General features: G+C 63.2%; 1 protein-coding gene across 1 annotated transcript; it reads right to left on the reverse strand.

Moving 5' to 3' along the window:
* Positions 1 to 326: 326 nt before the first annotated feature.
* LOC116422747 (proline-rich protein 2-like) lies at positions 327 to 6,086 on the reverse strand. Its single transcript, XM_031961851.1, has 6 exons — positions 5,792 to 6,086; positions 4,505 to 5,039; positions 3,144 to 3,213; positions 2,535 to 2,697; positions 1,764 to 1,883; positions 327 to 631 (listed from the first exon to the last, which is right to left on the reverse strand). The coding sequence occupies exons 1-6, from the start codon at positions 6,084 to 6,086 to the stop codon at positions 327 to 329; spliced, it is 1,488 nt and encodes a 495-aa protein (XP_031817711.1).
* Between the last annotated feature and the right edge of the window lie 20,339 nt (positions 6,087 to 26,425).

The raw sequence follows: 26,425 nt of genomic DNA on the forward strand, positions 1-26,425 counted from the left end.
AACCCTAGGGCAATTTGTCCTCTGAAAATGGGCGGGATGCTTCGGCCAAACCCCGGGCCCAGGGCTTTGGAAAAGTTCCTGACACGGGAGGGCTGGACAAGGGAGGGCCTGGCCAGGGCCAGGGGATGGGGACCCAAGGGGGCCCCTGGCGGCTGGTCCTAGCCCAGGCGGCCTCCAGCTCGTCCCGCCCTCTCCCCCCCCCTCTGTTCCCCACAAGTCCAGACTCAGATCCACAAAACGGATTTCCGGGGATATCAAAAGGGACCCCAAGGCAGACCCGTTTCCAGGCAAAGGGGAATCAAAGAGTTTCCCAGCTGAGGCCCCATTCAGGGGCCCACCAGGACACGGGGGCCCCTTACGCAGGGCGCTGGGGCCCCTACTGAGGGGCTGGGGGGCCTGCAGGCTGGGGCCCTGAGGGTGCCCCCTGCAGGGGCTGGGGGCCCACTGCAGGGGCCCCCCAGTGCAGGACCTGGGGGCCCACCAGGGTGCCGGGGCCCACTCCCAGGGGCTGGGGCCCCACTGCAGGGGCCCCCACTGCAGGGCCGGGGCCCCGCAGGGCGGGGGCCGGGCAGGACCGGGGGCCCCTTCGCAGGGTGCCAGGGGCCCTTGCAGGGCGGGGGCCCCACGCAACCTGGGGGCCCCCCAGGACATGGGGCCTTACTCAGGACCTGGGGGCCCTGCAGGCCTGGGGGCCCTCCTGTTGTCACGGCCAATAAAAGGGACAGGAATTGGGGAGGGATGTGAGGCCCAGTGGCGGACCAGAGGGGACCCGGCCGAAGTTTCCCAGGAAGGGCCTAGGAGGAGGCGGGGCCCGGGGTTGTTAACGAGGGCACAGTGACAGGGGGAGTCGAGGGAGGCCAGGGGGCAGGTTTCAAGCCGGCACTAATCCCCGGCCCGGGGGCAGGAGCCGGGAGGACGGGGGCTTCTGATTCCCCTCAAACCCGGGCAGAAATGCGCGGGCTTTGGGTCTGCGTCCGCCCAGGGGCCCAGAGGGCCCAGTGAACCCCACCCGGCGGCCCCGAGCCCTTGGGCCGGGGCCGGGAGCCGCCTGCCTCCGGCCGTTCGCGGGACGGGCAGAGGGGGAGGGAGGTAAGAGGGCCCGAGCGCGGGCGATGTCGGGTGGGGTGGCCGGGAGGCCCAGGACGGCCTTTTCACCTGGGCTTCCTGCCGGGCCGGGCCGCCGCCCTCGCTTAACCCCTTCCCCCTCCGGGGCCCCAAGAGGGACCGGAGCCGAAAGGCGGGGCTGGTGGCGGGCGCCGTGCTCCCCCCTTGGGAGCCCCAGCTCAGCTGGGCCCGGGCCTCCCTCAGGCAGCGAATTTCACCTAAACCATTCCCTCCCTTCCCTTCTGGGAATCGGGGCCCCTGCCCCCGGGGGTTTCAGGGCAACGGGGCTCGGCTGCAGCCCCCGTCTCTCCTCGCTCCCCGTTAACCTTCGGCCGGCCCCCCTGCAGGGCCCCCCCGTTCCTGCAGGCAAGCCGCCCCCCCCCTTCCTGCGGGTTCCCTCCGAGTTCTGGCACAGCTCCCCCCGGCCCTCCCCGCTGCCTCCCCCAGAAGTCCCTCCTCCCCTCCCCGTCTGTTCCTCCCCCGGAGCGGTTCCTTCCTGTGCCCGTGTGGCTGCTGCCTCTCACGTCCCGCTGGCCCTCAGCGGCTGCCCCCTCGGGCCTGCCCCTCAGCCGCCCCCGCCCCCTCCCGCCGCCCCCATCCCCCGCCCCCCAGCTCCCCCCCTTTGGGATTAAACCCTGGGATCCCGTGGGCGCTCCCACTCCTCTTCTCCCCGCTCGGCGCGGCCTGTCCAGTGATCTCGGCCCCCTGGGTCACCCGCTTCTCCCCAGACCTTTGGGCCGCCGCTTTCTCCCGGCTCTCAGAAGCTCCCCGGTGGCCTCCTTGGCCCCAGATCACACGGTGTCCCTCAAGGTTTGGGGGTCCCCTTTCCTTCTCCCTTCATCCAAACTCATTCCACCTATCCAGAGGGATTTAATTACCAGCTCTTCGCTGACAGTCCTTAAGTTCCCATTGGGCTTCCATCACCCCGGGCCGCCTTCAGCCATCAAGGAGGGGACCCTCCCCTCTCCGCGCCGGCACCCGGCCCCCAGTCCCTCGGGGTCGGCGAGCTGCCGATCTCGGCTCTGAAGCATCCCGGCCTTTTGTTGGGCCCTCCCCGCGAAGGCCCCCTGTTGCCCTGCTGCAGGCCCCGGGGGGGCCTCCCACCCAATTCAGCTACAATGATTTTCCTAAAGCTGCCAACCCCCCATCGGAAAAACCCAGGCTCCCACAACCCCAAGCAGAGACCTTCGGGGTCTTAACCAGCCGGGCCCTTCCTCGGCCGCACTCCCCAACACGGACATACTGGGCCCGCCCCCAAGACCCGCCCCTCCCATTCCTCAGCTTTCCATTCCCCTGGGCTCTGTCCCCACCTTGACCTCCCGGCCCCACGGCCCAATTCAGTTCTTGTCTCCCACTCTGGACAGAAACGGCCTTTCCTCTCCCTGGCAGTTCCAGTGCCTTCGCTGTTAGTGACTCCTCACTCATCTTACCAAACTGGGGTCGCGGCATCTGGAGGGCCCGGTGGGGTTTATCGATCCGGGCGGGCCCGGGACCCCCCTCCGTCAAACGAGGGGGTGACCGACGGCCGAGATCCTCCTGCTCCCACTCGGCGACTCGCGTGGAGCCCAGTGGCCGGTGGCCCCGGTCTCGTGGCTGGAAAGAAGCGGGCGTGGGGACACTGCTCAATCCAACTGGGGGGGAGGTCCGTGGCCCCATCCCCCTCCGCACTGGCTAGAGACCGGCCCTTGTTCCTGCCCCATTGTCTCCTGGTCCGGTGACAAAAGCTGTGTTCGGTCCACAATGGACTCTTCCAGCTACCCCGAGATTCTGGGCAGAAAGAGCAAAAAGGGGCTGGGGAAGGCGGAGGAACCCCAAAAGCTTAAGGGTGGATGTGCGGCTCTGGATTTGGGGAAATAAAATAAACAGCAAGACTGGACTCGGGAAAGCTGTTCCTTTTGGCCCCCCGGGCCCTCGGATCCTTCCCAGGCCCAGGAGGCCGGGGGGGAAGTGTGCCGCCACCCGGCCTTCCTGTTTTTGTTTCCTTCCCTTCTCCCCTTGGACCGTTTTTCCGGGCGGCAACATGGAGAACACCCGCTTACCCTGTACTGGTCAGCGGCCTCTGGGGGGATGGAGGAAAACCGGAGCGCTGGGATTTGAGAAGGCCGGGGGCTGGGGGAGGCGCACCCTTGGCCCCGTGGGCAACCCCCTGCCTGCATGGGGGCGGGGCGGGGAAAAGGCAGGCCGGAAATCAGGCGCCATGTCAGCACTGGGCCCCCCCATACTGTCCCCAGGCAGGATTCACCTCCAGGCCCGGGGCAAATGTGCCCCAAGAAATTCCCAGCTGTCCAGGGCTCCAGCAACTCGGCACCCCATGAGCCAGAGCCCAGGGCCCGGCCACCCCGGGAGCCCAAGGCAGGACAAGCCCCGGAGAGCCACCGCCGGGTGGGGGCCGGCCGTCCTCCCGGACAGTCCCCCAAGACCCTTCCCTCCCACTGTGGCACGATGGCTCTGGCAGCCCAGGGCCCCCCAGTCACAAAGGCCCAAGAAGAGAGACAGGACCCACAGGTGGCCCAGCAGCCAGCCTAGTCCCGTGTGGGGGCCTCCTGGAGGGACGGCCCTTCCTTCTCCCCTCGGACACTCCTCCAGGAAACCTTTCCGGCCCTCTTCCGTCCCACTCCCTCCCGATTCATCCAGGGTGGGCCATTGCCCTGCTGGACCTTCAGCCCCTCCAAGGGGTCTTGTGTGGCCTTTCCTTAGCCCCGGCCCTCGGGGCGCCTAATCACAGCTTACAGCGCCCTCAGGTGGGGACCCGTTGGGCCGGTGCTCAGAGGCCTCAAGGGAGGAAGTCGTCGAGGCGCCCCCCGGGGCACCTCCCCTCCCAGGGACATTCCCCATCCGGGCTCCCCCTGGCCGGGCAGAGGCTCCCAGGTGCCTCCACAGCCTAGGGGGCTCTTGGCTGCTTGGAGACCCCAACGTTCCCAAACAGCCCCATGGAAAGGTTTTTCCCCTTTCCCAGTGACCTCGACCCAAACCAACACCATCAGCCGGGGCAGGGGCGGGGCAACCACCCCGCCCTCAGGAGGCCCCGGCCAGGGCAGGGGGCAGGGCCATATGGGCCCTTCTGAACATGGAGGGGACCCCCCCCCCCAAAATGCCCAACCCTCCCCTGAGGCCAATTCACGGGGGACTTGGCCCGGCTCTTTCTGAGCTTCAATGATTTTATTGTGTTCTTGGCTTCCAATCCTATGTTGGGGTGGGGCGGGGGCGGGCCAGGGGCCTCCTCCCGGCGAAGTCCGGCCCTGGGCCATCGGTCCCCCCGTCCCCAGTCCGTCCCCCCGCCCCTCAGCCCCCGCCCGGCCTCCCGCCCCCCATGTCGGGGCTCCCTTCCCTCCTCGGGGGGCCCAACCGGGGGGCCCAGTGTCGGGCGGGCGCCCCCTATCCCCAGGCCAGGGGGGCCCACCCGGCTGGGGCCCGGCGGCGGGGGGGGGCGGGGGGCTGGGCGCTGGTGGCGCACTGCTCCCCCCGAACCCTTGCCGCGCCCCAGGCGGGGCCGGGCCCCAGTGCTCTTGTGGTGCCGCCGGTGCTGCGCCAGTAGGGTCCCCGGCGCAGGCATCGCCGCGGGGGCGGGGCGGCGACAGGCCCAGGGTGGGGGGCCCCGCCGGGGGGCCGGGTGGTGCCGGTGCCCCGGGTGCTCCTGCCCGGAAGGCCCCCTCCGGGCCGGGGTCGGTGGCTCTGCTGGCGCAGCAGGTGGGCGGCTTCAGGAAGGCCTTGCCACCGGGCAGGAGGCCGGCGGCCCGCCACCCCCGCCGCCCGGGCCCAGGGAAAGGGAGGCAGGGAGGGCACCCCGCGGCGGGGGCTGCCCGGCCCTGCTGGGGCGTGCCAGCCAGGAGGCCCGCTGGCGGGGGCGTTCACTCCCGGCCCCGGGGCCGCCTCCGCGGGCAGAGGGGGAGTTAGGGGAGGGGGAGGGCGGGGTTGCCTGGGTTCGGCCTTCCCGTCTGGTCGGGAAGGAGAACAAAGTGGGAGCTCTGCCCTCGGGCTCAAAGCAGCTGCCAGGGCGGGGGGGGCGCCCCAAAGGGAGAGAGGGGGGGGAAGGTGGGGGCTGGGGAATGGGGGGAGGACTGTGAGGGAAGAGGGGTGGGGGAGGGGAGTGGGGGAGGGGGAAGAAGGAAGGGGAGAGGAGGGGAGGAGGGAGGGTGGGGGAGGGGGAATGGGAAAGTGGAGAGGAGGGTGAGGAGGGGGGTGGGGGAATGTGAGGGAGAAGGGGGTACGAGGGATCACTGGGGGAGGGGGCGTGTGATGGAGGGACACAAGAGGGGGCATGAGGGAGGGGCAGAGGAGCATGAGGAAGGGGAAGGGGACAGACCACAAAGGGGAGGGAACAAAAAAGGGAAGGGGCCCAAAAGAGGGTGCAAGGAGGAGGGAAACTGTGAGGGGGTGAGGATTGTGAGGAGGGAGGGGGAGAGGGCCAGCAAGGAGAGCTGCCTGAGCCCTGGCCCCCAGCAGGCGCTGCAGAAAGGGCAACAACATGCCCAGGAGGGCCCCCTCCCCCTCCCACCTCCTTGTTACTGCCAGGCACCCCCCCCCCTCCCCCAGCCTTTGGCCCTTGCCCGGACCCCTGACCTTTGCCCCCCAACCTCCGCCCCCTCCTCTCCCTGATGCCCCCCCCCCAGCTCAGCCACTCCTGGGGCCTCCTGTCATTCAGGGTCCCACCCAAGATGCTCTGCTTGGCATTCAAGGCCCTCCTGACGCTCGTCCTCCCGGACCCTGCAGCCCGTGCCCAGCCCAGTGGCGCCAGCCTCGGCTCCAGTGGGAGGGCTCAGCACCATGGGCCCTTTCCCCACTGGCTGGCGGGGCCCGCCCCCCTCCCCAACCCGAATTTTCCTCCGTGGGGGCTGGGTGGCCCTTTCCAGCCTCCATCGTCCCCCTTGGGGATCCCCGCCCTCGCCTGGGCTCCCACAACCTCCCGGCTTTGGGCCAGCTGCAAACAAGGGCGGGTCCCGGGCCGGGGGCGGGGGGCCCGGGAGGTGAGGGACCAGGGCCATGGCCCTGGGGCGTCCGGAGGGCCAATGAGCGGCCCCTCCTGGGGAGGCCCCCGGTCCCCCCGGCCTTTCTCTCTGCCACGCGCCCCCTTTCCCCCCTCCCCCGGCCCCAGCCTCTGGTCTTCTGGGCCCAAACAGCCAGGGTGACCGGGGGAGCCCCCCCTGACGGTCACGTGACCACAAGCCACAGGCCATGCTCCAGATGAGGGGCGCCTTCTCCAGAGCTCAAGGGCTTCGGGTCCGGGCCGCCCAAGGCCCTGCTCCCCGGATCTGGGAGCCCTGGGGTCGGGCAGGGCAGGACTGAGGGAGGCCCCTTCCCCCCACTCCCCGGGCGGGCCCCTTCCCGGACATCTCCCACCGCTTCCTTTCCCCGGCGGGGGCCCCCATCTCCTGCCCCCCCTGGGGCTGATCCGGGCGACGGCCCCGAAATGGGGAAGGGCTGGGTGAGAAGCCCCGTTCAGCCTCCCTCGCCCCCCCCACCTTCCCGACTGGCACGGGGGTGGGCAGGGGCGGCTCCCCGGAGGGCCCCTGGCTCCACTTGCCCCCGGCCAAACGGGCCTGGCCCCCCGAGCCAAATGCCCCCCTTGGGGGCGGGAGGCCAAGGAGGGACCCACCCCGAGCTCAGAGAGACCCCCCCAGGGAGCAGGACTTTGGGGGCCGAGGGGAGATCTCAGGGGACAGCTGGGGGCTTTTTGGGGGGATGGGGGTTTCTTGGGGAGGCACATGGGGCCTGGCCCAAAATCCCAGGAGGGTTCGAGACCCAGGGAGCATTTGAAGAAACCGGGTCAAAGCCCCAAACTCAAAGGGAGGGGGAGCGGAGGAGGGGAGGAGGTCGGGACCTTGGCCAGGGAGAGGCGCTTGGGGCCCAGGTGGGCAGCCCCTCAGGCCCCTCCCAGACCCAAACAAATGCCTGGCCCCAAGCCAGGAGCCCACTTTAAAAACAGGAGGCTGGGGACCCAGCCCCGGGGGAAAGTCCTGGGCCCGGCCGGCAGAGGGCCAGGTCTGAGGCCAGGGGGGGCCCGGGGGGCGGACGGCCCAGGCCAGAGCGATCCCAAAGCCCAGAACCGGGCCCTTCCCGGAAGGCGGCGGCAGGAGGAGGGAGGGACGGGCCGGCGGGGTCAGAGGAGCCGGGCCGGGACCCTCGGGCTTCTCCTCCATTAGTGGGGCAGGGCCGGCTCGGGCCCGGTGAGGCTGGGAGGCCCCCCTTCAGTCTCAAGGAACGGCGGCCGGGCGGGGCCTGCCCAAGGTGGGTGCAGGGGCCTCAGCACTGGGGGGGTGCCAAGAGGCCGGGGAGCCGTGGGGAGGGGGCTGGGCAAGGGGAGGGCCCGACAGGAAGGGAGAGGGGCACAATTGCAAAGGAGGAAGGAGACTGAGGCCCAGGAGCCAAACTTGGAGCCTCAATCCCGACACGGAAAAATCATTGGGGGGTCTGATGGAGGGGCTGGCCCTCTGGGAGGCGGGGGTGAAGGCCTCCAGAGAAGCTCGCGGGCAGTACCCTGGGTGAGGGGAGGAGGCAGCCCCAGCCTGGGTCACCTCTAAGGGGCCGGACGGAAGAAGAAGGCAGGAGGCTGGGCCGTTCCAGAAAAACCCCCAGAGGGCAGGGGAACTTGGAACCCAAACCCCATCTGCAGAACAGTTGGGGGGGCATCCGAGCCTTTTTCCCCGGACAGAGAGGAAAAAAATCCCCGACCTCAGGCCCCATTCATAGGGAAATCAGGGAACCCTGGGGGAGGGGAGGCATTTTAGGGTTAGGGTTGGGGCTGCCAAAGCTAGGCTTGAGTGGGGAAGGAGAACCAGGGAGAAGAGACAGAGACAGAGACAGGGGAAGGGGGGCAGGGCGGAGGCCAGGCGCCCCGGGAGCGCCCATGCTGCGGGGTGGCGCTGCCCGGGCCGGGGGAGGGGGGCCCGGCCCCGCCCTCCGGCCCCCGGCAGTGGCCGGACAAGCCCGGTGGGGGGAGGCAGGGGGGGGGCCGGGAGGTCCCGGGGAAAGCCCCTCAAGAGCCCTCACAGGCTGACGGCCTCCCGGCCTCCGGGCCGGCCCCCACCCGGCCTGGATGCCCGGCGGGCGCGCCTCAGGAACTGCTCCAGCACCAGCAGCTCCAGCATCTGCTCCCTTGGGGATCTCGGGGGCAGCCGTCCCACAGCGCCCCGTGGCCCAGCGCCTCCCGCGGCCCCGGGCGTCCCCCAGGTGGAAGTGGGGGCGGACCACAGTCAAAAGGGCCTCCCCCCGGGGCCTCCTGCTTCCCGGGGCCCCTGGGGCAGCAGGGCCCACCTCCATGGAGGGGCCCGGGCCTGGGGGAGACCTTGCGCGAAACTGAGGCCCAGGCCCTGCCCCTGGCGCCCCGGGGCCGCGGGATCCCTCCTCCTCCTCCGCCGCCGCCGCCGAGGTCCCTCTCATTGGCCTCCGGGGTGGGGCCCCTCCCCCTCCGGCCTCGGCCCCTCCCCCCCCCCTCTCTGAGGGGGGGAGGAGGATGGGGCTGGGTCATTAAGCTGGGGGGCTGGAATTTGAACCCAAAGCCTATTTCCGCCCGGGGGAGGGGGGGGAGGTGAGAAAGGGAAGGGGGGGGAGAACGGAGGGGGAGGGGAAAGGCCCGAGGGGCAGGTGGAAGGGTTGGAAGGGGAGGAGGCAGATACCAGGGGAGGCGGGGGGAGGCAGGGTCGAGGGGCCGAGGAGGGGCAGAGGGCAGGAAGGCTGGCCAAGGGGAGGGGCGGTGAAGGGGGAAGGGGAGGCGTGGGGGGGCAGAAGGGGAGGGTTTGGCGTCCGGAGGCGGGGCCCCCTCCCTCCCCCGCCCCCTCCTTTGTCCCCCCTTTCTCCCAGATCGCTCACCGCGGGCACGTCGGTCCGTCCGCCCACTTCCCTCTGAGCCCGCGCCCGACTCGGGTGGGCCCCGCCCGTCCCGTGTCCGGCCGTGTCCTGCCCCGCCCCCCGCCCGCGCGCCCCAGCCCCCTCAGCCCGCCCGCCGCACCACCTGGGACCCATTCCCGGCGCTTTGGGGCGCAGTGAACCCATTTCCCCCGGAACCCACTTGGAAGCCTGCCGGTGGCCTGGTCCTCTGGGCCGTCCTCCGGCGAGGCGGGGCCGGAACGGGAATACCAGGGCCGCTGCCGGAGGCCCAGTGTGTGTGGGGGCGGGGTCTGGCGGGGGCGGCGGCCCCCCCGGAGGAGGTGGTTGTGGAGACAGTGGGGGCGGGGGGGCCCCCGGTGGGGCCCTGGATGGCCGCCTCGGAGGAGAGACGACAGGGGGCGGGGTCCGGCCGGGCTCCGGACTAATCCTGAGCTGCAGCCCTCGAAGCCTCAGCCAATGGAAGTCGGCGGGAGTAATGGTCGGGACTACTCCTCGCAGCCCTCCCCGCCCCCTCAGGAGGGCGGGGCGCCGCGAAGAGGATTGGGGGGAGGGGGGGAGGGAGGGGAGTCGGCGGGCCTCGCGGGGCAGAGGCCACCCGCTCGCGCTGACCGTGCCCTTCGTCCCGCTCTGTCTCGTTCTCCTTTCTCGCCTCCGCTCCTGGGCCCGCTCAGCCTGGACTTTCGGCCCAAGCGCCCCGGCCTTCCCTCGACGCCCCGATGAAGGCCGGCTCGGACCCCGGAGCCGGTGGGGCCGCCTTCCTGTCCGTTCCCCGTTTGTCAAATGCAGAGTTTGGATTAGATTGTTTTTCAGTCAACAAGCATTTATTTAGCGTCTGCTGTGTGCAGTCTTGCCCTGGTGCTGGGGATACAGAGAAAGCCGAGGGGGGGGGAAGGCCAGGGGCCCTGACCCCATGGAGCTTCCTCCCGATGGGGAGGGGGGGGGAAGCACATGGTGGAAAGGAGCGGAGGACATCTGAAGGGAAGACTGATAGGGATGTGGGGGAAGGGGAGGTTGTCTAGGAATGTTGAGGGAGGCCAGATGCTGAGGTCCCGGGAGGCCAGCCCCCGTTGAGGGGCTGCCGGAGGAGACTCCCCGGTCCCCCCTGGGAGGTTGGGGGGGGGCAGTTTACCCAAGCTGCGGAGTGATCAGCCCCAGATCCATGCCACAGGAGAAACTGGAGGGAGGGAGGAGAGCGATGGCCCAAGAGAGCCATGTTCCAGGGCTCTTCCTAGAACCAGGAGGAAGAGGGAGTAGCCTCGTGCTAATCTCTGTCCTTGGAGGCGCCCAGCGCACAATCTCTTGGCAGGCCAGCTAGCTAGGGCCTTCTGGCAGGGCTGGTAGTACTACAGAGGGGACACGAGGTTAAGAGGAGGAAGACCTGGATCTCTTCTGTCCTCAGAGCAGACTGCATTCATGTGGGGCAGCTGAGCCAGGGGCCGGTGGAGAGGAAGGGGAGGAGGAGATGGAGGAGGATGGACAAAAGGAGGGAGAGAGGGAGGGGGGCAGGGGGAAGTGCCAAGCAATCAGGTAGCAGTGGGTGCACTGAGGCCTGACCCTGATCCAAGCTCCTTGAGGGCAAAGCTGGAGATCCATATCTGAGGTGAGGTAGGAGGGCATGCCAGGTGTGGAAGTCAGCCGGTGCAAAAGCATGGTAACGGGACTTGGGAATGCCCTGGTCACAATTGCTAGCTTAAGGTTTGCAAAGCACTTTCTCCTGTGTTATCTCATTTGATCTTTACAGCAGTCTTGGTAAGTAGGTGCTATGACTTTATGGGGAAGCAGAAGCCTGAGGCAAAGACTTTCATCAAAGTGAGAGTTTCACAGAGTGGTAGAACGCAGTTCTTTCCAGTGGCTCTTATCCACTGCATGCTCTAGTTGCCTCCCAAATAAAGCCCATTTGGCCGGAAGGAAGCTTGAGGGGAAAATAATTCCACCTTAAAGTACATCACCACCCAGGCTATGAAGATCTTTAAAAGTGAAAGTGAGACATTTATACTTCGGTTCCAGAGATAAAAGGGAGCGACGGCAGCTTCTAAAGTCGGGGGTGATAGCTACAGGAGTGCAGTTGTCTGATCCAGGATGATCTCCCCTTAGGTTTTATCCAGAGCCCCGCCATCCTCCCTCCTTCCTTGGTAAAGGACAGAGCTTCTGAGCTTTTTTCTTGAAAACTCTCCTTCAGCCCCATCTTCAACAAGACCCCTCTCCTTACCCCCAGGAGCCCCAGTTGGAGGCTAGTTCTTCTCCACATTCCTTCCATCCTTTCTCTGCCCTGGAGGCCCGGCCCAGTCCTGGGGTTCCTTCCCTTGAACACTATGGTGTCCAGCAGGGTATCCAGCTTCCTTTCAATTTCTGTTTCGTTCACCTTTGAATATTTAAGACATTATATGAGACAAAAGGAGAAATAGAGATGAGAGACAAAGAAGGGGGGGAAGAGAAAAGGAAGAGGAAGGAAACACAGAGCCAGGGAAAGAGAGACACAAAGAAAAAAATGGGGAGGAGAGGGAGAGATAGATTCCTAAAGAGATAGGTGGTGGGTGGCCTGGGAGAAAGCACACAGACACTCTCACTTGGGCAACTGAGAGTTGAATAGATTGGGGAGGGGAATGGCTTTGAGGCAGGCCGGTTCTCTGGCAACCATCCCAATAGACCAGGCCTAAGATGATTGAGGGTCTGCACTGTGATGGGGGCAAAGTCAGAGGAGAGAAGGGGGAACATTGAAGAGATATTGCTGAAGTGAATCAGAGAGAAGTGGAAGTGAAGGGACAGGTGTTACAGAAGTGAAATCCACAACATTACAGAGGTGAAATAGGTGGTGTTACTGAGATGAAATCCACAACAGGTATCACAGAGGTGAAATAGACAAGAGGTGTTACTGACATAGAATCCACAAGAAATGTTACAGAGATGAAATTAACAGGCCTCTGTACCAAGTTGGGGGGGGTAGAGAATGAGGAGCCCAGGGATAACTTAGGTTGGGAAGGACCCAGAGTGGTGTCCCAACCTTAATTGTGAAGGCATGCATGAGGAGAAATATAAGAAACCTCTTCTCATTGCACAGAAGTGAAAGGCCCCTGTGCAGGATGCTGCATATAAAAGTGGACTTTTTTCAACATGTTAATAAGTTTTTTTTTTTTTTTTTAATTCTTTTCATTCTCTTTTTTGGTTAGGGGGGAAAAAATCTTTTCTTTTACAGGATTGCTCCCTGGGAAGGGGAAGATTACTGGGGCAAATCTAGGTAATGTAAAAATAAAAGAGCAATAAAATATCTATTTTTTCAAAAAGGAGACATGACATTGAGTCCATTTACCTTGAGTAAATAAGAGTTAAGGATGACTTAGAGGCTGCTAAGCAGAAATATTGATGTGTGGGAAGCACGGAATTGGGGCAATCAATTGATTAACTTTAATGAGAAAGCACCTACCGCTTACCAAGCTGTATAGATAAAAATGAAAGTCTCTACCATGAAGGAGCTTATATTCTTTTGGTAGAGACATATACATATCTGGGGTGGGAGAAGTACAAGGCCCTAGTTTCTGGGTCTAAGAAAAGGCATCTTGTATCAGGTGGGATCCTGAGGATGAGAGAAGGGGGCGTTCCAGGCTTGGGGATAGCACGAAAATTAAGTGGGAGAAAATATATTGTATGTGAGACCACAAAAGTGTCCCATGATGGAAGGACTTTAATATAAGGGAAGAGGAGAAATAAAAGTGGAAGAGCAGGCTGGAATCCAGTCAGAAAGCTTTCTGAGTTAAACAGAATTCAAGTGTGACTCTTGCTAGAGTTGATAGGGAGCCAGTGGAATTTATTCAACAAGATGAGTAACGTCCACTTAAGGATTGGGGGTAATGAGTCAATCAATCACTTATTAGCTTCTATGTAGGGTCTGGTGGGAGATTTTGAAGAATGGAAGAGACTAAGGAGAAGGGAAGAGACAGAAATGGAGAGGCTGAAGATGAAAGAGGCCCGGGACAGTGGTAGGAACAATCGGTTGGGAACTAAGGATACTCGCTTAAGGGTTGGATCAGATAGAGATGGGCTCTTCATTAGAGATGGGCTCTTCATTAGAGCTGGGAGTAAAGACCATGCAAATTAGTCAAGAAGCCTTCCTTAAGGGCTTTGACATGCCCCACAGTGTGCTAAGCCCTGGGAATACAATTCCAAACGGAAAGATACTTTGTTATTGCTGTTCAATCCTTTCAGTCAGGTCGGATACTTCCTGACACCATTTGTGTTTTCTGGGCAGAGGTACTGGCAGGGTTTGCTATTTTACAGATGAGGAAACTGAGACAGACAGGGTAAAGTCACACACAGTGTCTCTGCACAGATTTGATGATTCATCCCGACTAGATCCAGTGCACTGACTGAATCCCTGTGCTGCCTACCTGCCCACAGAAAGGTACCTCAGCCGAGCTTCCTTTGGAATGGAGAGGACAGGGAGGGGATGAAGGTACGTAGGGAGGATTGGGAAGGTAGCCCGTAAAGGAATGAAGTCACGCTTGCCCTGGGCTTCCTTCTAAAGGGAGGTTCGGGAAGACCCAGTCAATCATGGGGAGAGGCCCCCGGTTACCTGGGGAAAAGCCGCCCCGAACTCGAAGGACCTCCAGGGAGGAGGCCAGTCTCTGGCCTGGAGTCAGGGGACAGTCCAGGGAGAATGAAGTGTGGGGTGGGGATGATTGCGGAGGTCGGCACGGGCTTTGAAATGTAAGAGAAGAGGGATCTTAGGGCTCGCCACATTTGCCTATTTTCTAAATTTTTTTCTATAGAAAATAGGAGTTTAAGATCGTGGGTGAGAAGGAAGTGATGACCATAAGGGAGATATAGGAGGAGCTGCTGGATGGCCAGAGGGGGACCAGAGGCAGTGCCAGGCCCTGTGCCGAGGGCCAGCCAACAACACAAGATGGAGGCGAGCTAGCCTGGAGGGGGCACAGGAAAGGCCACATTGGAGTCACCTCAAAATATTCTAGGAAGCAAAGGGGAGGAGAGTTCAAGCCTAAGAGACACTTCTCACAGCCTCCCTCTTTGCATAGCCTCCTTCCTACCAGCAGCCTTCACATCATTCTCTCTTCTCCCCCTGTCAACCTACCAAAACGAATGACCTTAAGCTCTGGGGCCCCCTTCTCCTGACTGGTTTAGCTCTCCTGGAATTTTTTCTGGGAAGCGTCTTCAGTTCTGGCAGCACAAACCACGATCACGTCGCCCTGGCCACTGTTTCTGGTCGGGTTGTGTCATATACTTTGGATGGCCCCATCAACTATCCGTGTGACTATGCGGCCCAGAGAACCCCTCCCTGGTCGCCCTCTGTGGGTTTCCCTGTTAAATGGGCCTTATCTTTGCTTAGGGGGTTGCCTACCACGTGTAGCTGCGCCTGGCATCTATTAATGTGTTTCAAGCATGCTTTGGGTTCACCATCTCAGGGCCAAGTGCCGTGTCATCCCCTCCAGACTCGAGGGGTAACTCGGGGGGGGCGTTTCTTCTCTAAGATCATCAGCACGAGCCCCTATTCTAGCTATGCTGAGGTCAGTTCTCAGCACTCAGTTCTGTTTAAACAATTCGTGTTAGCTTCTCCAGTGCCAATTGTGGTGAAGCTGCAGAAAGAGCCAGAACAGTCTCGGCTCTCTCATCCACGTCTGCAGTGAGTGGCTTCAGGCTCGGCACCTCGATTCTCCAGGGACGGGGGGAGTCCTTGCTTCAGTGGTTGGCAGAGGACGGGTCCCGGGACTCAGCTGGAGTCCCTGCTGCATCGTCCCCGGGTTCGAGCAAAGGGCTCAAGAAGGATGAGGGCCAAGAAGTGCCCAACGGGAGCTCCGAGTCACTGGAGTAAGTGTGGCTGATGAAATGGCAGCCTCCTCACCCTCGGGCCCATCCCTCCCAGAAAAGGCTCTCACCCACTTGCCCCCCAGCACAAGTCTGCAGCTTCCTGCTGCCTGTGCCCTGGGCGCTCCCACCCCACCCCACGCCTGTATCCTTTTCCTCTCTATTGTGTCACACCCCAGTGGAACCCCTTCCAGTCTCCTTCCTCCCCTCCCCCCCATTCCCTTTACTGTAAAGCACAGATTTCCTTCCGTGAATCCCCAGCTCAGTACACAAGACATGGCCTTGGTCTTCCTCTCGGTCCCCCTTCGGGGTCCGGCCCAGGGGGCAGATCCCTTCTCCCTCTGCCCACCTTGCTGCTCAGCCCGGGACGGGCAGGAGTCTCGGCTCCTTCTCCCAGAGTCCTGGAAGATTCCGAGGCATGGGAGCAGTTCCCCCAGAAGCTGGTGGCAGTTTTAAAGAGGTGGGCAGACTCAGTGGGCCTGGGCTCCAGTCTGGTCTCCCCCAGGAGAATGTTTCCTCCTGACTTGGTCTCCCTCCCCTCCACTGCCTAGACTCAGAGCTTATCCATGGTGCCTACCTAATAACTATGCAAAACCTTTGTGGCGGTCCTTTGGGCAGAGGCTGGCAGCACAAACGGGCCCGTCTCCGTGAAGGAGAACGGACCACCTGAAGGTGATGGAGGAGTCCCGTATCCTCAGAAACAAGGAGCGGGGAGGAGAGACTGGCCGAGCCCTCCCTGACCCAAGTGAGGGGAGCAGGGCCCCAGGGGGCTCCCCTCCCCCTTTCCTGCTGAGATGGCAAACCGTGGGGTTGGACCCTAGCTTGGCCAGGCCGGGCTAATTGCAGAGCGGGTTGTCCGGCTCTCGGAGAGAGAAGTTGAAGGGTTACTTCTGGAGTAGAAGGGGAGAAGCGCTGGATCCTTGAGTTCCTTGCAAAGCCTGTGGGCCAAGCCACCGAGCTGCCTGGAGCCATCCCAGCAGCCTCAGCTTGTGGTGAGGCAGCCCCCAGTGGGCTCCCCGGGCCCAGCCATCTCTTCCCTGCAGACTGGCTTTTCCGCTGTCCTCCTCCTGGAAGAGCTGGACACCGAGGTCCACCCTTGATGCTCCCTGGGCCCTCCTCCCACCTCTCTGATCCTGCCTCAGTTGCCTTCGATAATAATCCTCACCCCCGGCGTCTGGAGAGTGCCCACATGGGCCGGCACTTTATAAGCAGCTTCTCAGTCGACCCTGACAGCCACTCTGGGTGCTACTCTCCTTCCCATACTGCAGACCAGGGACCTGAGGGAGCCCAAGTGCCCGGCTGGGAAGGAGGCCACACTGGCTTCTGGCCTCAGCAGGCCCACTGTCTCCACCCTTCCCTGGGGAGGAACGTGTCAAGACTGTCCTGGGCCCTTCTCATCATCCCAGGGACGCCAATGGGCCCCCCAAATCCGTCTCCCTCCTCTGCAGGGCATCCCCCCACATCTCAGCGCTTCCAACTGCGCCGCGCCTCACACCGTGATGTTTCTGGCCACTTCCCCGAGGCCCGCCTCCTCCACACTTCCCAGGACTGCCCCACCCCCCTTTCGTCCGGACCCAGAGGAGAGCGGCTCTCACCCGGGCCGGGCCGGGCCTTTCCCGGTCACTGCAGTAAGCTCCCAATGGATGTCCCCGCCTCGAGCCACTGGGCCACAGACTGGAGGCTGGGGGTCCCCCGGGGCCCCTCCCCCCCGGGTCCCTAGAGGTCAGGGGCGGGAAGTGACCCAACCCCTCGCCCTTTCCACGCCCGCCCCTCCTTTCCCGGGTCGGCGGCCAGCCTGAGGATCGCGGCCAGCGCGCGGCGCTAGGACCGCGCGGCCTAACATCGCAAGCTCGTCCCACCGTGGGACACCCGGGGCCTTCCCACGCGGCGAGTCCCTTCTCTCCGGGCTCCGGACTTTTGGCTTAGGGGGCCCCACGCGCTCCCAGGACAGCCTGGTCCGCGCCGAGCGGCGACGTCAGGCGGGAGTTACTTAGTAGCCGCTGGGCGGCGGCCCCGCCCCCCCCGCCTATACTTTGTATCCGCGGAGGAAGGTCGGCTCGCCGAGGGGGCGGGGCCGGACGAGGCGCTAGGAAAGACCGAGGCTCCGCCCCCTCAAAGTCGGTCCCGCCCCAGTCCGCCTCCGACCATCGAGCGCGCGGGCGGGAGGACTCGTCGTCCTAGAGGGGCCCGGAAACGGCTACCGGGCGGGGCCTGTGCGGACATCGCCCGCCTCCTGGCGAGCGGAGCCTCCGGGCGGCCCGCGGCCCAGACGCGCCGGCAGGCTCCGCGAAGGAGCGGGCGGCTTTGGTCCCGGAGCCCTGGAGCGGCCCGCGAGCTCGGGGTCGGGGGAGGCGGGGCCTGGGGAGGGGACGGACGTGACGTCAAGGTCACTTCCGGTCTGGCCGGCCGTCCCCCCCGGGCCCCGAGGAGCCGCCGCCGCCGCCGTCAGGGAAGGAGGAGGAGGAAGAGGAGGAAGAAGCCCGAGGACCAAGGAGGAGGAAGGGAGGAAGGAGGAAGCGGCGGCGGCTCCGGGGTGCCCGCCCGACCTACACGGACAGGAACAGGAACCGCGCCGGTGAGCGGGGGGGGGTACGGGGAGGGGAGCGCCTGGGGACGCGCATGCGCGTTCCTCGGGGAGGGCCCCCTTCTCGGGGTGGAGGTGGGGGGCGCGCGCCTCGGGGCGCCATGCGCGGGGGAAAGGACATTTGGCCGGCCCGCGCTGAGGCGGGGAGGGGGGAACCCCGCGGGGCGCGCGCCCAGGTAGCGGGCTCCTCCTGGTGCTCGCTCTCGCCTCCTGCGGATGTTGGGGGAGGGGAGGGGCAGGAGTGACACGTGACCCGCCCCTCCCCTCTGGCCAGGGCCTGGCCTCGAGACCGGAAGCAGCTTCTGAGGCTCCAGGGGAAGTTGAGGCCGAAAGGGGGGGGAGAGCCTCAGTTCTCCCTCTGGGCCCCCCGAACTGGTGGGCACCTCACCCCCCTTTTCGCCCCGAGAGGGCTGAGACCGGGAGGGGGACTGGCCCAGGTCACCCTTGCCCATCCCCCCTTTCCTGACTCGGCGGGACGGTCCCGGGGGGAGCCGCCGCCCCCCCAGCCTCAGTTTCCCCCGTGGCGCCTTTCGGGCCCGACCCTCCCCCACACTCAGTGTCCTCTGGCCTCTGTCTCCGCCCCCAGGATCTCCGCCCCCGGCATGGAGCTGCGGGAGGAGGACTGGTCCCCCGAGCCCCTGGACTCCTCGGGCAAGTGGCCACCGAGCCCGGGAGGGGAGGGAGGGGAAAGAGAAGCGCAGGTGACGGAAGCACTGTCAGCTCTGGGGCTGCAGAGCCAGGACTCGGGGGCTGCAGAGCCAAGACTCGGGGGCTGCAGAGCCAGGCCTTGGGGGCTGCAGAGCCAGGACTGGGGGCTGCAGGCCGGACTGGGGCTGGAGCCAGGACTGGGGGCAGAGCCAGGATGGGGCGTTGGGCAGGTTGGCAGGGGGCGGGGAGCTCCAGCTGAGAGAGCCGAGGGGACCACCCTAGCCCCTTCCTCTCTTTACTTCCTCCCTCCATTTCCCTAAAGGCCCTTGGCAGAGGCCTCCCAGGGACTCGCTTTCCTGGCTCTGGGGTGCTTGGGATTCCCCCATTTGGCCAGTGGGGGTGGGAAGGGCCTCAGTTGCCCCAGGGCACCCCCTTGTTGAGGGCAGCTCTGCCCATGGCACGGGCCGGCCCCCTTCAGACAAGGGGGCATCCGTGGGCCCGGCCTTCCCTGGGCCCCTTTCCCTGAGCCTCCTGGGAAGGACGGCCCGGTTCTGGGAGAAGGGGGGCAGTAAGGGAACGGGAAACCGGAGCCAGGGAAAAGAGGGGTGGGGCCCCACTGAGGGTGGGCCCTGGCAAGCCTCCAGGCCCTTCTCTCAGGCCTCGGCTGGCCGGCCTCCCCCCTGGGGCTGCCGAGGTTGTGCCATGGGACTGGCCGGGGAGGCCCTCACCCTGTCTTTTTACGGAGGGGAAACCCCGACCCCGGGGAGGCCCCCCCAGGGGTGGGCCGAGGCCTTCTGACCTTCCCCTCCCTCCCCAGGGAATCCTCCTCCTGGCATGATGGGATGGCCACTGGCCCCCCTCCCGCCCTCCCGCCGCCCCCCCCGGGGGGGCCCCCCCCCACCCCCCCTCTTCGGGGGGCCGGGGGGGCCGGCCCCCCCACCGGGCCCCAACCCTAAGGGGGTTTTGGAGTGCCCTTGGGCCCCCCTTTTTAAACCCTGGTTTGAAAGCTGGGGGGCCCCCCTGCCCGGGCGGGCCTTACCCAAGGGACCCCAACCGGGCCTCCCACCCTTAAGCCTTCCCGCCCCCCCCCGGGCGGGTTTCCCGGCCAAGGGGCCCCCCCTGCCTTGATCCCGGGCCGCCAGGGCAACCCTAGACCAGGGCCCCGGGGAGCGAAGGTGATCCCCGGCCGCCCCCAAAGGCACCGGGCGCCCCCGGGGACCCGCCAAGGTGCCCGGGCCGGGGATGGGGGGCTGGCCCGCCATGGGTGGAAAGGAGCTGGGGAGAGGGGGCCAGGAAGCGGGGGGCGGGGGTGGGTCCGGCTGCGGCCCCCCTCGAAGCCTTCGGTTGGGCGGGAGGTGGCGGGGCCCCGGTTGGGGCTGGCCCCCGGGCCGCCGGGTGGGAGCGGGAGGGGTAAGGGGAGGGGCGGGGGGGTCCGGCCCGGGGAGCCCCATCGGTGGGGCGGGAGGGTTCCCGGGGGGCCCCCCCCGGGAGCACAAGAAGAGACGCTGGGGAGCGCCCCTTCTCGGGGTTGGGGCCCCCAGGGCGCCCGGGGGGACAGGCCGCCCGGCAGGCGGGGTGGGGGGGGGGGGCCCCGGGGAGGGCTCCTGGGCTGGGAGAGAGAGAGAGAGAGAGAGAGCGCAATCGAGCCAGACCAAGAGACACTCAGCGTTAGACATATGAATAGGGGCGGGGGGGAGCCCTCCTCCCCCCCGTCGGGAAAGGGGACTTGGGGCGTCTGGGCACGTGGGGCGGAGCCACGGCGGATCCCTGGTGCCCCCTCCCTCCTCCCGGCCCAAAAGAAGATAGACACAGGGGAGAGAGAGACAGAAGGCCCCCCCCTGTCGGGGGACCCCCAGAAGGGGAACTTCCTCCTCCCCGGCCGGGGGGCAAAAGGAAAAAGGGGTCCTTTTCTCTCTCATTTAGCATTTTATTTTAGTTCTCTTACCCCCTCCCTCCTCTCAGCCCCTTCCCCTCCTCCCTTTTCTATTCCCAATCTCTACTCCATTGGGGGTTCTCCCTCCCCTTCCTCCTCTGGGGCAGCCGTGCTGATCTGCCCATCCCAGGCAAGGTTGGGGGAGGGGAGTTGGGAACAATAAATGGAGCCATCAGATTGTCCCTCCCTGTGTGCTTCTTGAGTTGGGGGTGGGGTGAAGGGAAGGCCAGGAGGATCTAAGGCTGGGCACCAAGGGCTAAGGAGGCCCAGAAGGGCACCGCCCTCTCGAGGGCCCCGGGAACTTGGGGGGGGTGAACGGGGCCACAGCCTTTGGGCGAAATAAGGCTGGCTGGGGTTGTCCGGAGGCCTGTTGGGGTGCAGAGCTCGAGGCTGCCCGTCACAAATGCTGGCACAGGATCCGGGCCCCTGGAGGGCCGATGGGGCAGGAAATGGCCGGGCCCAGTCCAGGGGTGCCTTCCCGGGCTGCCGAGGTCTCTGAGTGTGGAGGGTCGGCATCCGGGGGCACTGGGGCGCTGGCGAGACTTTAACGGGCGGAACGCGTGTCTCCACCAAGGAGGAAGACTGGTTCCTGAAAGGGGGGTGAGTAATGGCCCGTGGTGCCCCCAGAGCCAGCCCTGGCCGGGTTTGAAGGCCTCAGGACCCGTTTCCCCTCCGCCCTCCTCTCCCCGGGCATTAGCAGACCCCAGGACTTAGTCTGTTCCTGGAGGGGGGACACAACCTCGGGTTGGGCCTCCGAGCGTCGGGTTGTAGAGGTCACTGGGCATTCCCAGAAGGCCCGGCCACAGCCTCCCATGTGTGAACCAGGGATCTGGCCCCATTAAATCGCCAATAACCCCGTGGTGGCAGGCCCCAGGGGGCCCGGCTCTCCTGCCTGGCTGAAGTGCTGCTCGGCGTTGGGGGGCTCTGGAGGCGGGGGGACCCTCAGGAGGGCCTTGCTGCCTCGGCAGGATGTGGAGGAGGAAGTGTTGGGGCTGCCGACACACCTCGGCTTTGTGCCGAGGGAGAAGGATCCAAAGCCGCGGGGACCCCGTGGCCGAGTCGGCCTGTCGGAGGTGTTCTGCCCCTGGCTCCCAGTCAGTCACTCGGTCCACCAACTTCCCGAGGGCCCTGGGCCGGGAATTGGGGGGTCTGCAGTGAAGCTCATCCGGACATCCCACTCATCTCAGCCTAAAACCAATGCTGTTGCTGCATGAGTGGGGAGAAGCGGTCTGTGAAGCCCCCACCCCCTAAGCTGCAGGGACTTGTTTGTGAGGAGGGGGTGATGGTGGAACAGGAGACAGAGAGGGAAGGACTGCAGCTCTGAGGAGGGCCCCTAGGAGGCAGCCGTCGCCCATCCCTCGGGCAAGGGTCCAGCCTGGAGTCCTCCCAGACCTGGGAAGGGAAGCCCACCCCTCTCCCTGCTGCTCTCCAGCGGCCCCCATTTCCCAAGTCCTGCAGCTGAAGCCCTCCCTGGGCCCGGCCTCCCTGGCCCGTGGGAGCCCTCTGCACCCTGGGCCTCGGGCGCACGGATGAGGGAGCCCGAGAAATCTCAGGCAGACGGGGGACAGTGAAGGCAACGATCAGGGCGCTGGCCACCGCTGGACTCCAGACCACTGGTGGTCGGGCTCTGGGTTCCCTCGGCTGCCCCTCTGGCCTTGGCGCTGAAGGAGGCCGGGCCGGGATTTCTGCTTTTCCCTCCTGTCCCCATGTCTTGCACAGCCTGGTCAGGGGCCGCAGCATCTGGCCTGGGGTCCCACACAGCGCTCAACTAGAACCAGCTGCGGTCGTGGGTGGGGTCGGGAGGCAGTGATGGAGCTTCGGGGGGATCCTGGCAGGGGCTCTGAGCAGAGAGCTTGGATCTGCCCCTCACACCTGGGTAGGACGGTTGCGTGTCTGTGCCTCAGTGGGTAAGAGACGGCGCAGCCTCTGTTAGATCTGAGACCAGCTCGTAGGGGCTCTTGGCTGTGCACAGAGGCATCCCTCGAGCCCCCTGCCTTGATCCCCCCCAAGCTGCTCAGCACCTGCCGAGTTTCCCATGCCCTGGGGGAGCAGCCCAGGGAAGCCCGATGGCCAGACTTGTGGCCCAGGTGAGAAGGGGACTCCAGACCCTGTGATCATCCAGTACTGAGAGAAGCTGCACCAGACCAGGGGCTCAGGTCCAGCCCGATCCTTCCCAAGCAGACTCTGGGCCATCCCTGGCCCCTCACTGGCACTGCTCCTGCTCTCCACTGGGGGGTTATTGGCAGGGTGGGGTTGCAGACATGGGTACGTGGGTTCCAGGACGGGCCTTGGGGCGGCCACTACGCAGCCACAGCCTGCCGGGCGCCAGTCCCTCCCCTGCGGATCGTGGACAGTTGAACTTTTGGCCGCAGCCAGGACAGGGAGGCTTGTCCCAGATCTCATGTGTCAGGGGTAACTCTCACCCCCCAGCCAGACTTTGGGATGACAATCAGCCTCGTGGGGCACCCCCTGAAGGTTCTTCTGCTGAGGAGGCAGCACTAGAGGGAAGGGAAGGCCACACTTGGATCTGCCAAGTGGAGGGAGAGTTGTCTGAAAACATACCTTTAAAAAGTGGCCAGCTTACCTCCCCCCGCCCCCCCCAAACGAGCAGAAAAGCAAGGAGGGGAGTGGGGTATGAGAAGGAAATGACCCATGATGGGGGAGTCACTTTACTGTTCCTGGTGAGACCCAGGTGGCACAAACCCATTCTAGCCCAGAGTCGGAACCAAGGGGAGGGCGGCTGCCAGGAGAGCCCCCTGAGCTGCCCAGAGGCTGGCTTTGCTGAGAGCTCAGGGGCACAGGTGGAGCCTTCTAGGGCCGGGCATCCTTTGGGAGGCTACCCTGGGTGCCCTCCCAGGCTCGGCCCTGACCCCGAGCTCGGTTGTTGCAGCCTCTGCTCCGACTCCCTCCCCACCTCCTTGCCTTCTGCGCAGCCCACCATCAGCTCCGGCTCTGCCCGCCACCGCCCCGGCCTTCAAGGCGGTTTCCCTCAGGGCCCTCGCGGCTGCCTGGCGCCTCTCCGGCCACTTTTGCCTTCCCTCAGCAGGAGACCCCGGGAGTGGAGGCCGCTCTTCACAAAGTCCTGTCTTGCTGTCTCAGAACCTCACTCCTCCCTCTCCATGTTCTCCCTTGTTCCAGCCTTGGAGGAAGAAGGGGCCCCTTTTTTAAAATGATTGAATTTTTTAAAAACAGAATTCACTTCCCTATACCTCCTCTGCCCCCTCACCCCATAATTGCTTGTGTGAATCCCCTTCTCTCCACCTGAAGAGCTTAGGTTCTCATTACCCCCAAATGCTGCAAAGACCTGGTCACTGGCCCTCCTTTTGGAGTCTTCCCGCTCATCCCTGCTGTGCCGGAGCTCCTCCGTCAGCCCTTCTGGGACCCTGTGCCTCAAGGATCTGGCGCAGACCCCCTCCACTGGGCACTGGAAGCCCAGCCCCTCCCCTCCCCTGCATTTTAGCCAAGTTGACTTTGCTGTCCCCACGCTTGGCCTTCCGTCTCAAGGCTTGAGATGGACTAAATCCCCATGACCGGCCATCACTCCCTCCCAGGCAGGCTCTCCGTCTCTCTCCTCGGCTTCCTGGAGGGTTAACCCGTCGCTAGAGACACTGTGCTCTCCAAGGCTGATGAACTGGTTGACCCCGGTGTAACAGAAGGTGTAACAACAGAAATGACGACAATGATTCTCCCGAGGCACACACACACTCACACACCCCTACCCTGGGAAGAACAGGCTCAAACTTGGTCCCATGCTTATGGTGCAAATATAGAAACAACTCGGGGCCTGGGGCTTGGCTCTAAAAAATCCCTTTTCCCTTCAGCGATCCCTCATCCTTATTTCGAGTTCACTTGAGTAAGAGTGACTTAGTCGCTCCCCTTCTCGACTCTGGGGGCTCTTGCAGGCCACGGTGTCTCCAGGGATGATCGGTCCGAGGCTGTGCTGTGCTGGGATAAGTGGCCTTTGTCCCTTCTGGCATCTGTTCCCACTCCCACTGGCTTTGAGCTCAGGTTCTTGGTGGGGCCTCACGGGGTTTTGATGAAGATGCATTTTTCCCCGTCGCCTGGGCACTCCTATCTAAAATGCTCATTTGCTTAAGGAGAGAAGAAACTGAAATGGGGGGTCCAGTGAACTCGGGGACATACGGTGGCCAGGTAGGGGGCTACATACAGCTTGCCTTGTCTCCTGCTCACAGCCATCTTCCCGTCTTGGATGTCACCACGAGACAGTGAGATCATCTCCTTAACCTTTTTGTGTGGCTCACTTTGCACCCAAGAGGAAATCTACTTGAGCGGCTTAATCCTTCTGGCTGAAAGAAGGCTCTGCAAACTTGTCTGATCAAAACTGAGGAGGGAATGTCTTCACGGGCTGTGCCTGGGCCACCAGGAAAGCCCACCGTGACTAGCCTGGCTCATTAGCTGAGCTCCCCGGGGCACTGGGAATGCCTTCTGGGATCCTGCAGAGGGGGGCCACACCTTTCCTCCCCCAGCGATGACGGGTGGGGGTTTTCTGTGTTCATGCCATGGCCTACCTCCCCATGTAAGCTCCAAGGAGACGGACACTGTTGTTCATTTTGTCCTTGAAACCCCAGGGCCCTGAACGTGGCACATATGCCATGGTAGAATGTATGAAATCAAACTGGAGGGAAAACAATTTTAAAGTTTTTAATCAACAAAACTATCATTGATCCTTGTCAAAACGAGAAGGAAAAACCAGCCCTCTGCAGCAAACACGTACCGAGAAGCCAAAGAAAAACTGTAGGATTGGTCTCGTCCCCAGAATAAAAATATCCCAGTCTATCAGAACTAAAATATCCAGTTCTTCACCTTGCTCACAGGGGATGGGAAACATGTTTCAATCGTGAGTCCTCTGAGATCATGGTCGTTGGGTAGACCAGTTACAAAGTGTTTCAGAATGGCTTGTTACTGTATATGTTGTTACTGTATACGTTGTTGTTACTGTATAGGTTGTTGTTACTGTATAAATCGTTCTCCCGGTTCTCAATCGGAAACAATTATTGAGCACCTGCTATGTGACAGACATAGTCCTGGGGGTGGGGAATATAAAGAACAAAAGGGAGTCTGGCCTCGAGGAGCTCTGAACAGTGGGGCAAACTGTGCAAACAACTACGGACAAACTATGGACAGGATACATGGGGAAAAATCCACAGGGGGGGGGCATGGGGATTAAGAAACGTGGGGTAAAGGCTTCCTGTATAGAGCGGGATTTTGTGTGGAAGTGAGGGAAGCCAGGAGGCTGGCACTGAGAGGAGGGAAAGTGCTTCAGGATGGGGGGTGGCCAGAAAAAATACCCCCAGCTTAGAGATTGTGTGTCTCCAGGTGACCAAGGATCAAAGGAAATGTATTAGGTTAGAGGGGGAGATTGGGAAGATTTAATGTTCGACCCTGATGTGACAAGCGGTCCCCTGCACCTTGTTGAGAGGGGAATGACATGGGCTGGACCTGTCTGACGGCTGAGTGGATGATGAACTGGAGTGGACAAAGACTGGCGGCAGTGCCAGCAACTAATACAGTGGTCCAGACATCAGAAGATGAGCTCTGGAGCAGCATGAAGGCGGGGTCAGAAGGGGGCGGATTCGAGAGTTGTGAAAGACAAGTCCTTGGCCTGGACATGGGGGATAAAAGGAAGTGAGGAGTCCAGGATGACCTAGGGGCCTGGAAGCATGGACGGAATCGGACAGCAAGAGAGGAGGGTGTGCACGAGGGGGATGACGCGTTCAGATTCTGAACGTTTTGAATTTAAGACGTCTGTGAGACATCTAATCCAAGATTTCCAGTGGGCAGTTGGAGCTGTGTGATTGACTGAGTGTCGGCCGAGAGGTTAGAGGTGGACAAATGTGTCTGAGAATCGGCAGCATGGAATCGAAAAGGAAATCCAGGAGAGCGGATGAGATCAAATGAAGTAGTATAAAGGCAAAGGGCCCAGGACAGAACCTGGGGGACACTTGTGGTGGAGGGGATCTAGAAGAGGAGCCAGCAAAGGAGATGGAGGACTGGTCAGAGAAGTAGGAGAACCAGGAGAGAATAGGAGACCTGAAAACCCAGAGAGAACAATGTGCTGGAGAATATCCAATGATCAAACTTGCCTAAGGCTGTAGGGAGGTCAAGGAGAGCAAGGATCGAAAAAAGGCACTGATTTGGCAGCTAGGGAAGAGCATTCAGTGAAATGGGGAGGTTGAAAGTCAGGCTACAGAGGGTTAAGAGAGGGAGAAGAAAGGAACTACCAGCATCAGTTCTAGCAGCCAACCTGTTATTTTTTGATTTTTAAATAAGTTCAGTTGACATTTTTATTATTATGGTTATCTCATATATCCCTCCCCTCTTCCCAAGAGCCATCTCATATGACAAATAGTATTTTTTGAAAGGGGAAGTAGTCCAAGTGTTTGCTCTGTCAGTAAAGTCCCCAAACCTGGGTCTTGTGTTAAGATCTGTAGATCTTCCACCTCCACAAAGGGAGGAGTTTGGGATCTGCTCAGATCCTTTAAGCCCTGCTTCATCTT

Source organism: Sarcophilus harrisii, chromosome 3 (assembly GCF_902635505.1).
Source record: "Sarcophilus harrisii chromosome 3, mSarHar1.11, whole genome shotgun sequence".
NCBI lineage: Eukaryota > Metazoa > Chordata > Mammalia > Dasyuromorphia > Dasyuridae > Sarcophilus > Sarcophilus harrisii.

Excerpts from the sequence above, each read along its gene's own strand:
- LOC116422747 (XM_031961851.1), bottom strand. The coding sequence starts at position 6,086 with ATGGCCCTGGTCCCTCACCTCCCGGGCCCCCCGCCCCCGGCCCGGGAC. Across the intron at positions 2,698-3,143 it reads AGGCCGCTGACCAGTACAGG|CCACGAGACCGGGGCCACCG; the intron begins GTAAGCGGGTGT and ends GCTTCTTTCCAG. Across the intron at positions 1,884-2,534 it reads GATGCCGCGACCCCAGTTTG|GAGGCCACCGGGGAGCTTCT; the intron begins GTAAGATGAGTG and ends TCTGGGGCCAAG.